Source organism: Megachile rotundata, chromosome 1 (assembly GCF_050947335.1).
Source record: "Megachile rotundata isolate GNS110a chromosome 1, iyMegRotu1, whole genome shotgun sequence".
Classification (NCBI taxonomy): Eukaryota; Metazoa; Arthropoda; class Insecta; order Hymenoptera; family Megachilidae; genus Megachile; species Megachile rotundata.
In genome coordinates this window covers 13,506,358-13,518,702 of record NC_134983.1, presented here as the reverse complement: position 1 = coordinate 13,518,702, position 12,345 = coordinate 13,506,358, and the positions used below count along the sequence as shown (strand labels likewise).

At 35.8% G+C, this 12,345-nt stretch overlaps 1 protein-coding gene across 5 annotated transcripts in view; it reads right to left on the bottom strand.

Moving 5' to 3' along the window:
* LOC100875446 (protein trachealess) overlaps window positions 1-12,345 on the bottom strand; it is a 178,353-nt gene that overhangs the window by 106,845 nt on the left and 59,163 nt on the right. For 3 of the 5 annotated variants that reach the window (XM_076536516.1, XM_076536486.1, XM_076536489.1), the window contains exon 3: window positions 11,171-11,218. The exons of the other annotated variants lie outside the window; for them this stretch is intronic. In XM_076536516.1, coding sequence (XP_076392631.1) covers window positions 11,171-11,218 — 48 coding nt within the window. The remainder of the gene's footprint in view (window positions 1-11,170; window positions 11,219-12,345) is intronic. 5 annotated transcript variants of the gene reach the window in all.

Genomic DNA, 12,345 nt, shown 5'->3' with positions numbered 1-12,345 from the left:
CATAATCATCACCAGCGTAGGTAGGCAGACAGCGAAGGTTAATTTCCAAACCCCAGTATTATGGTACCCGAATCAACTTTTCCATAGTATAATAAGCAATTTTATGACCTGCACTCGTAATTATATTGAGATTAGATAAGACCGACCCGTTTAGTTCTGCAGCATCTAGCTCCGTCGGATTTTTGTCCAAGCCGGATTATTTGGACCCTGTATTATACTGAAGTACGGTGATTCAATATGAAAATTTAGCATATTATATTCAATAAAGGGGAACTCGTTACATGGTTAAATAATAATTGTTTTGATGGAATTTGTAAATAAGTTTGAATGTCCACGTTGAAATTTAAATTGTTAATCGATGAAATTATCGGTGATTCTGTTATCACATATGTTCATATATTATACATGTATGAATATGGACTGTAAAAAGTACCTTTTTGTTAACAGAAAGAGTTTGAGATATTAATTATCTGAGGTTGGTTCTTTTCTGAGGAGATAAATTACATGTCATTATTAAGTCAATGTTAAATAATTAGCAATGAAAATTTATTTAATGTAATTAAATAATTTCTATTTCGATACTATTTAAAATTGCGGAACGAGAGAATTAGAATTTTACGAGTTCCAATTAATTGACCAAGTAAAAATAGTGAAATTGAATGCAATCGATTTGCAAATTCCAGAAATTCGATCGAAATCCTGCACCCGGGGTCCCCAAAGTGAGCGTGTCGCTTTTTGCGGGTCGAAATTCAAGTTGGCGACAAACAAGCCCCGTGACACGCTGCATTTACAATGCTATTTTTCTCCTAAATGGAACTTCTTCTGATATCGCGATCGAGAAGTCAGCTTTGCGGCTGTTTTTCCGAGGCCATCGAGCGAAGCGGGCTCACGGGGGCTGGAATGTCGGCCGAACCGATAAAAACCGAATCAAATATCTACTGTTCGGCCGGACCACTCGACTAATGAAAATACCCATTGTTAACCCGTTGGTTTTGCCCCGAGAAATTTTCGGACCCAGTATCCCGATCTCGTGTGGCATTTCACTGCCCGGACGTATTAGGCTGAACACGTAATTACTGCGTTTCTTTCCGCTCATTTCATCCCTCCTTGCTCGATGTACATGCTTCGCCTATCTTCTCCTTACGTGGTTCGAATTCACACTGATCCACCAATGTGGTCCAAATTACTATCATTTCTACCTGTTCTTTGAAAAATTCAGAAGTTTTATTTTACGATTATATTAACGCTTCACCGGATACGAATTCTTATGCTCGAAGGTTGACTGATCGTGAGTTAACTACTTGCACTTACATGAATTATTTAAAATTTCAATTGTGACAAGTTATTATAATTTCATACGTTATTCGTACATATGTATGTGTGTAGAAAATTATAGAAGTGAATGCATAACAGCTAAATAATTTAAATATATATAATAAATGTTACATGTATTATAGAAACTTGCAGAAATAACTCCACGTGAAAATTTAATACATAAAATTAATAAGAAAATTATTGAAATTGACAGTGAACAGAATTTTTAAAAATTTCATAATGTAACAAAAAATTATTCAGTACACGAATTTAATATTTTCTTAAATTAACACTTGAAAAACTTGCTCTCAAAGACTACGTATACACTCGAATTTTTTCAATTTCTAAATAAATTTTTAATTCGTAAGTTTACTGTCTTCAAATTTCTTTTTTCTGTAAAAAGATTCACCGTCCAAAGACCAGCGTTATCTCGATGCTCGGTCAATTTACACGGCATTAGGGTCCGCGTAAATAGAGGCTCGACTGATTTAATTTCCCGTAATGGCAATTGACTGCGATTGTTGGGACAGTCGACGTTCCCAGTGGGAAACGCGGTTCCTCTTTCGTTGTCGGGGTAGCACGAACGATTTCCAGAAAAACGTTCGAGAATTCCCTTTCTCTTAATATTTTCCTCTCATTGAACGCGGAAATCGCTTTTCAGAAAATTTAAACTAAAACTGTTCCTTAATTTCGCAACATTACTTCGTGATATTGGTGCTTTTCTGTGTATTTTACGTTAAATTAAATTTCACGTTAAAAATATTTATTATAATTAATTAAATGCTTGAAATGTTATATATAGAATATTCATCATTTTTTAATAATCATGTATTTGATTTTACGTCATATACATTTAATCATATATTTGAGTTTACACTACCTTTTCGTTAGATCAAAAATATTTTATTTCTATAATTAAACATAGTAGCTTCTGTCAATGTTTAAACAATGATCGAGTAATGTTATATTATTACATAGTATTAAACTCTGAATGAAATACAAAAACCAATATCGTTCGAAAACTCTTGTCTGCAACTGTAAGAATTCTATAAACTGGAAAATTTTGAAAGCTGTCAGAGACGTCCAAACAAAACAAATGCGAATCAGGTGAAATGAAACACCTACCACAATCGGAAGCTCAACAAAATAGAATAATCTGAGCAGTGTGAAACAAAGTTCACGAAACCCCTTGAAACAAGAGTACAGGGACTGTCGAAATTAGATAGGGATCATGGTGAGCCTAGCTGCACTTCAGGATTATCGAAATAGGTAAAAGAAATTGATCAGTACACAAAACGTAATCCAAGGATAAATTAGTTTCATATACAAATTCATTTTACATTTATTTTACTATACTAAAATTTAAAATTCAAAATTGGATGTAAATGATAATAATATTTAAGCGCTAGTCAAATTTTGAAAGAAAGTACATTAGGATGGAAACCATATTTAAGATCCTAGAATTTAATAGAAATATTTTAAGGTCATCAATCGTTACCATAAATAATTTTCATAATACATTTTTACGAATATCTGTAACTGTAAAACAAAAGTAAAATCTGTAAAACAATACAAGAAAAAATTGATCAGGTCCTTAAGCACCTATCACAACGAACGAGGTTTTCAATATAATTACGTTGATGATAAATGGAAGTAAAGTAAAGATAAATCATGTACAGACATTGTATTTATTAACTGCGGACGATACATCATAAATGATAAACGTCCACGGTGAAATAATTAGCAAAATCATCTCGGTTTGCGTGGTATCGTCGGTGAAGCTATTGACCTCCAAAGAAGGTTGGCTTCATTGAAGGAGCCGGTCGATACCGCGATGGAAGAACGTGAAAACAATTTGAATCGCGGGCAGCCAGCGCGGCGCTGGGCGGCGCATTCATTTGGGATCGGTTTTGGAACGGTTTCTCCCTGATCCGCATTTAAGTTAGCCTCACGTTCGGCCGCAGCACGTGATCCAGCTGCTCGAGAGGAATCCCACGTATCCGTGACGTCACTCTATCTCTGCCTCGTGAGCAAGCCGATAGCAGCGCGAGACTTCTGTCTAGCCGCTGACTTATTAGGAATTCCGCTCGTCCCACGTGCAGAAATTCGGCTGCGCCACGTGCATTCGCCGGACGCACGTTCTTATAATTTGCGAGACGTCGTTCGACTGCTTAAAACCAACTTCGCCACCTTCCTTCCCTCTTTCTCCGCCTTCCGGTTGTTCATTGATTCCCGCCGATGGCCCGGGTTTTCGTTAAGGACGCGATTGCAACGACGGATTTACGTTTTGATTACGTTCTGATATTTAGTGTAAAAACCATATACTCAACGGTATTTATGGATAGTCTAATTTATTATATAGAAAACTTAAGAGTTTCACAATGTTATACTGTCAAATTTCTGGGAGAAAATTTATACAACTCTTTTCTTTAATTCAAAAATTTTCAAATGATTGAATTTACAGATCATCAAGTATTACAATTTTCTAATTAATCAACTGTTCTGCTTTTCAATTTTTAATTCTGCAATTTCTACAAATTTCACAACTTCTCAAATATCTATGTCTCTTAATATGTGAAGACACAGATTCAACAAGTCAACAAATTCAGAAGTTACCACATTTTTGAATATATAAATATTTAACTTTCTGAATTTTTAAGTATGTAAATCACCAAATTTCCCAACTCAAAAATTTTTTAGTTCTTTAATTACTTGTTCACATGATTCCCAAATTTCCAAACCCTTAAATCCCCGAATTCATAAATATCCAAGGACCCGAATCTCTAAATACTCAAATCCCAAAATACTCAGATCTCCAAATCCTTAAATCCCAAATCCTCAAAACTCCAAATTCCTAGTTCCCTAAAACTTCAAATCCCTAAATCATCAAATTCCTAATCTTGTAAAATTCTAAAACTTCTATATCGCCAAGTCTCCAAATGCCCAAACCCCTAAATCCTTAAATCCCTAAATTCCTAAGTACCCAAATCCTAGAATCCATAAATCCTCAAATTCCTAAATTCTCAAATCTCCAAATCCCCAAATTCCTAAATCTCTAAATCCCTCAATCCTCAAATTCCCAAATTTCCAAATCCCCAAATCCTCAAATCCCCAAATCCCTAAATTCCCAAATCCTCAAATCCCCAAATTCCTAAGTACCCAAATCCTGGAATCTGTAAATCCTCAAATCCCCAATTTCTTAAATCCCCAAATCCTCAAATCCCTAAATTCTCAAATCTCCAAACCCCCAAATTCCTAAATCTCTAAATCCCTCAATCCCAAAATCCCCAAATCCCCAAATTCCTAAATCCCCAACTCCCTAAATCCGCAATTCCCAAAATTCCCACCTGTCTACATACCTAAATCCCCCATCCACGTTCGCTCACGCAGTCCATCACCTGTTCGTCAAATTTCTATAATTTATAACACAGACTATTGTTTGATCCCGCAAAATTACAAGATCAGATTCTAACTTTTTATCGATCGATAGTATCATCTATCTCGCAACATGATTTCCGAGGGAACGATGCGTTTTTTGCGGAACGGGCGATCAGCAGCCCGAATCATTGCTATTAATCACTACATTATCATTTAATTGATACTCTCACGGCACAACGTATAATACCGCAAAAATATGCGGAGCCCGCGAGTGGAAGCGTATTCTTCCGAACAAGGCGTGTAACTTTTTATCCCTTAAATCATGTCAGATAATAAGTCTCCGCGAATGTCCTAACGTACGGCGTGATTATTCACGATGATAGATATTGTAGCCGAATATTCGCATAATCCTTTCTTTATATTGGTCGATCAAGGGAAAAAGATTTGTGGAGAAGCATCGGCACCCCGTGGCTAAGAGCATCCCTCGTTGTTAGCCTCTTTAAATCTTGCATCGTTTTGGTCCATATTTGGTTATCTCGTTTTATCGTTACTATTAATGTTCCTTTATTAATAAATAACCCTCGAGAATTTTAATCGCTTCTTCAGCTTTAAAATTTGTTCTTTTATCAGTTATCGGTGATGCAAGTTTAAGTACGATGTATGTGAAGTTTATGTATTTCGTATGTAACATCAAGAATGAGGAAAATTACTGAATTTGATCTAGTTTGCATTTTATTGTAATATTAATAAATTCAGAAGATACGTAGCATTCTTAAAATTCTTGTTGGTGAATATTTATTTGTTATTTTGAAGATGAAAATAACCCGTGAGTGTATAAACTCAGTCTCACATATGACTTACAGCTCACATAGGACTTAAAAAACCCAACTTTATTTTAGTTGTTTCTTAAGAAAACTATGAAGCTTGTATTTTATATTTCTTGCATAAAAACGAATGAAATGAAAAATAGAAAAGAACGAGCTGAATCTACCTCTCAGGTACAGACTTGTATCTATAGGTGTTTAAAACTTGTTTCAACGCACTTCATCCATAAAAATCAATGAAATAAAAAGAAAGGACTTCGATTAGTCTGGCTACAGAACGTTGTCTACCGTTGCAGACGATTAAAGCTCACCCATAGCACAAATTGCCGATCAGCCTCAAAAACGCAACCCTATCCATGACCTCGGCAACTCGTGTTGAGAAAAACAGAAAGAAAGCCGTGAACAGCGTTTCATCGCGACGAAAGGAGAGAAAAAAAGAAGAGAAACAAGAGGGAAGAAAAGGTGAAGGAGATGCAAGGAAGAGCAGGTCCAGGATGCTGACACGAGTCGCTGAAGAGGCAAAGAAGAGAATAATGCTCGGTATAGATCACCGTGGTGGAGCGTAACGCGGGATTGGTTACGGTAGGCGAGAGCGTAGAAACGTTCATTGTCGAGCTTTCATAAGACTGAGAGGAAATCGTGCGACAATAGAGGCCGCTCGCAACGGAGCCGAAGAGGTGTCTCGGCATAAGAAAAGTTAGCTTGGAAGCGGAGCCGATGGTCTCTCTCGAGGTCTCGAGGCAACCCCCCACGGAAAAATCCTCCTCGTCATTGTTTCGCTCGTTTCTCAGCCTTTCAGCGTTATTTATCGGCCCGGTTGAATATTCAGTCGGCGGACAAAACCATCGGGGACACAATCAGGGGACACGTAGGTCCGCGGTTCAAACGACGTCGCCACTTAAACGCGCGCGCGGAAAGGAACGGAAAAGGAACCTCGTCGCTCCTCGTTGGATATTGTTGGATGTCTGACGTTGGACGCGCCACCGTCAACGCGAGTACAATGCCGCAAGAACCACGGAATGCATTAATATTAATAATGGCACCGAAGGAGTCTCCTGTAACGGTCGCGAGAGTCAGGTGAGCCGTTCACTGCCCTGCCCAGATCAAATCTCGTCTGCGATACTTTTGCGACTACGTTTTTCTCTTTTACTTTTCTTGTACACTCATTACGACTTTGTCAATTTGTTACTTTACTTTAGTTATTTCACTAATTGTTTTGACGTCCCTTGGATGTCAGTACGATAAGGAGTAATGTCCTTCGGATGCAGGTAGCAACCTTTGTTCGTAGGCTACCTTGGATAAATATTATGGATGCCTGGTAAGCTAGTATAACTATAGTTCAAACTTGACTGAAATATGTCACAGTTGAAGTTCTCCGACAAAGGAGATTGGTATTCATCGATAACGTACTTTGATTGATTCTCGGTACGACCCATCCTGTATCGGATACATAGATGGTCCACACTGATCGCATACCATTCTTACATTTATCGATAACATATTTTGATGGACCTTCGATATGATTCATCTCGAATTTATTCTGGTACATTGATCGCACTTGTCGACGTGATATTTTAATTGGTCTTCGATACGATTCATTCTGAACTTATATTGGAACGTTAATCGCTATCATTCTTGCACTTGTTGACAGCATATTTTGATTGATTCTCGATACCATTCATCTCAAACTTACAGTAGAACGATGCTTCATATTGATTGCTACTAATCTTGCACTGGTCTATGTTTTTATTGATCTTTGATGCGATTCATTCGAAACATGGTAGTTCATTGATGGACTATATCGATCGCTACCGATCCTTGTCGATAGCGTACTTTTTATTGATCTCTGATATGATTCATCAGAAACTGATAGTAGTTCATCGATGCTTCATATTGATTGCTACCGATCCTTGTCGATAGCGTATTTCTTATTGCTCTTCGATACGATTTACCAAAATTTACCCAAGTTCATCGGTGAACCACATTGATCGCTACCTATCTACTTATCAATATCGAATTTTGTTTCATCTTCGATACGATTGATCCTGAATCTCTACATCGCTACCGTTGCACTACATGGTAGTACATTTCGGGGTCAAATTGTCACGTTTCCCGCATGCAAACGATCCATTCGCTTGTTAGGTTGGCAACAGAAGCGGAGGCATACTTGCCATTCGATAAGCTTGTCGCCTGGAGCATTGGCTACGCCTCCGAGGTCGCCACCCGTTTACGCCCACGTAAAGGTACCTTTCCTTTATCATCACACCTTCACGGTTGTTCGCCGTTCCGCCACGTTACACAACCCACTCAACACAAGTTCAACTGTGTTCAATGTACCTGCACTGGACACCTCCGCCATTAGTACGTGCAAACGTCCAATCGTTCGACCGGGATATTTTAATCTCGTCACGGCTAACGTGTTAACAGATCTGGGCTAGATTATTTAGCCAACTGTAAATTCAGTCGTTATGGAAATCAATGTTTCTCTTTTTTTATAAATATTTCGGGAACTGATAATTTAGATTGTTTATTGGGCAAGTAATATTTGGACACTTCTAATTTTTAATCTTTTAACAGTTTATGTGGTATTGTGTTCTTCAATATTTTTGTGTTTTATTATTTTAGTAGTTTGGGATTCCGTTTTGACATTTTTCTATTTTATTTAATCAAATCTTATTGATTATTTATAAACCTTATTTATTATAATAATTCACATTGTGCTTTTAAGAAATTACGAATTTTTAAAACATCAATCATCGATATCTAACAAATATCAACCACTTAAAATGATTAAAATATGAGACCATGTGACACAAATACTTTCGCATATAATACGAAAAGGATTAATACCATTAACGGATGTCCTCGCGGCGTTATAAATCTGAGACAATGATCTACGTAATAACGTTGAACCGAAACACAACAGCTCGGAAATTTTGACGAAATCTTAGCGCAGATAAGAAAAGAAACCGCGTTGTTGTCTCGCCGGTTGGGCCCGGCCATACAACAATACAGCAGTCTGATGAATTATTGTCAACATCAGAATGGGTTAGGACCTTACGCAGAAATTTTATATATATATCTACAAGGCGGCATCTTCATAACGCGAGCAAAGGTTTTGATAGTCTTGTAGGTTCAGTCCTAAAGAACGCGGCGAGATGGAGAACGAGATACAACGTGGTAGATGCTTTGTTGCTCACCGTGGCATAGGTGCATGAGTCACGGTTGTATTAATTAAACAAAAACTCAACGAGCGTGCGTTTCTCGTTAGCAAGCATATTTGTTATTCTTTTTGTTTATGTAATGACTAGTGAATTAATACGTGGATGATATTTTGGTCAAATTTCAATTTGAAAATTGAGATTTGAATTTTGGGTTTTGAGGACTTTAGGATTGAGAAGTTTAGGTAAGTGGAAGTTTGGAGGATTGGGAATTTGACGAGCTTAGAATTTGGAAATTTTGGAGATGTAGAAAATTTAGGAATTGGGAAATTTAGAAAGTTGGGAATTTGAGGGAAGTTTGGAAAATTGGTGATTGGGACACTTAGAAAATGAGAATTTGGGATTTTGAAATTTGTGAATTTAGGATTCGAGGATTTACAAGTTTGGGAATTTGGGAATTTGAGAAATTGGGAATTAGGAGATTTAGAGACTTGGAAGTTGGGAAAGTAGAATTTTGGGATTTAAAAATTTGGAACCTACTAAATTTGGGAATTTGCGAATTTGGGGAATTGAAGAAATTTGGGGGATTTGAGGAATTAAGAGAAAGGAATTTGGGAAATTAGAAATTTAGAAATTTGGGTAATTGGAATTGGAAAATAGGAAATCTGGAAATCTGAAAGTTCGTGAAATAAAAATTTGAAACTTCAAATTAAAAAAATTTCGAATTTAATTTACGTAGACTGAACCATTTGAAAAAGTAAAAATCATGAAACTTGATGTAAATGTGCAAATCTAAATTTTAATTAACATACTAAAAATGAAATTTCAAGCACCTGTACCAAGATTCATCAATTACAAGTTCACTTCAACCGAAGCAAACCATAAGCATAATATGTCGTCAGTGGCTATGTATTCGTACATGTACATTCGCGTGTGTGAGAAAAGGGAAAAATAACGTAGTTGGTGGAATGGCTTAGGAGAGCTGATCCGACTTTGGATCGAGACCCGTCCGTTTCTCTGCTCGCTTGACCTCGTCGGGTAATAAGAATAAATGTGATTCTATTACGGGTTCAATTGTTACGACGGTAGATAGGCCGTTCTCGATGCCGAATCGGAGGGTAGATGATCGCGACCGATAACACCGGCCCACAACAATTTTACCTGGCCCAGCATCACCGTTTCTCCATTCTCGATAAAGATATTCTCGATATCGGTATTCTGATGGGCTACGCGATTGTTTGCAAGATTATTGCCCATTGTCACACAACCATGTTTGATATTCCGTTTGATCAAATTTATATGATGCTATAAGTACTTGAGCATAGATGTCTTGTACGATTAGATTGAGATTGTGCTATTTGTACTCAAATCGATAAATCGAATGTGTTATTTTCCGGTACAGTAGCGGGTTAGAATGTGAAGTCGCGTTAACTGATCGGTGCTCGAGGTTGGGCGCGATCAGTTACCGCGAACGCTGATCGATTTCGAGGAGTTAAATGAAATAGTAAACATTCGAAAAATTAAAGAAACATTTCTGTAACAATTGTGATCGATATAATAAGCTCAGAATTACAAATAGAGATTTTACTATTTGAACACTAGAGAATTTTCATTTTGTTCCACACTGTTTTGTGTGCTATAGAAAAATAGATGGTCAGATATTATATTAAGGTACCGTGTTTAGTTAACGATAGTATAAATAACCTGCAATACTTGGTATATAATATGTTTTAAATGAAACGTGCACTGTGCTCTCTTTTACATGATGTCTATTTGTTTTTGAGAATGGTACACTTCTTAAAATTTCTCGAATTGATAGCGTTCGTTTATCGAGGGATTTCAACGATCAGTTCACGCGACATCATTACACTTACATGATTGAATGAAAATGTTTAAATTTTCATATTTTCATGAGTCTAAATTTCAAAAACCAGAAACTTACATATTCTAAAGATCTCAAATTCTTCTAATTCTACAGTTCGAAAATTTGTTAAATTTCAACCTTCAAATTTCCTAAATTCCAAGTTTCAAGCTCCAAATTCCAAATATCAAGTTCTAAATTTTAATTTTCTAAATTTCCTCAATTTTTTTCTTGCCTAACCAAAATTGCCTAATCTAACCCAAATTAATATCAAATCCAATACTATCTTTTGCTACTTAAAATAATATTTAATGAATGTTCAGAAAATAATTTACAATTACTCTGTTCCTCATAATTTCTATATACGAATTTTATACACGATAATAATAGAACCTATTTCAATAATATAAATTACCTCTAACATAATAAGCTCGTTTAGTTTCTAATTTATTCTTTCCATTCGTGTCATCCATTACTGCCACTATTCATTAATTGCCATGTTAAATATAGGAGTTAATAAAACAATTAATTTGAAGATTGCTAATTATATCTCAAGGAAAGTTTTGTTCAAAACACCAACGAAGTACAGTTGAAGCATAAAAAGAAATTCAACATTGTAAAATTGTACTCACCGTGCGTTGACGGAGGTAGGATTTCCAACGTCGTCCATGGACGGTTTCCTAGAATGAAACCACGAATGAAATTCGTTATTGTTCGCCTGTAGCTGCATGATCGTAGGGTATTTATAGGTGCTGTACAAATTCGGCGTTTGCCACATTCTGTTGTACATTCGCGCGTCCATCGTTCTTAACACTTATATTTTTCTATTCACGTGTCCTCCAAATTGACAAACATACAGAAACACTCCATTTCACTGAACATCTTCTTTTTTTTTTAAATTACTATAGTCAGATATTATTTCGCTGTAAATGTTTTTGATGTGTTCGATTTTGGTAGAAATTTAAATGCACGTCAAAACTTAAGCGAACAAACATTCAAACTTCTCGAGTGATAGCAAAATGATACTATTAAATTATTTTATTGCTAAATTGTTATTGTTATTTAAATTGTTATTCAGATAGTTAGTTACTAAATTATTTTTGACTGATGTTGAGGTCACCATAGATTGTTAAGCATGTCAAGTTTAATAAAAATTGAGTTGGAAAGATTAAAATTTCTCATTGTTAGACAATAAGAACAAAGCTATATATGTAGCCTTGAAAATATGTAAATTGTTCAATAAATATCTTGGGTATTAAATATTATTGAAGTTTCTGACTATCACCAAAATTGCTGTCAAGAGAGATAATTCACATAAACATGAAATCTTAACATTTGATATCATCAAAGTCATCATGAATTATAATAGAAAGTAGTCAAAGTTATCGTCAAAAATATTAGCAATAATAAGTCACTATCAGAAATGTCAGACTTGAATAACAAGTCTAGATTAGCCAAATGAAAAACAGATTGAAGTATCCATCATTGTTATTCATTGTAAGTCAACAAAGAACCACAATATTTATTATCCAGTAAACCTCGTCAACATCAAGAGTTACTAAAGTCACTGCAGGCCCACTGAAAAACATAAACACTCTACAAAAACACCTGTACAAATAAATATTGCTTTTAAAACTATTTTCTCAAATGACAAGAGCAATAATACTGTGCATTGTCCATCAAATTTTGTCAAGGTCCAAAGTCATCAAAACACGTCAATATAATAACATAAACAGTCTATAGAAACACCTTATCAAAGAACGCTCTCAAAGATACAAAATTATTACTTCAAACAAAAAACAAAACT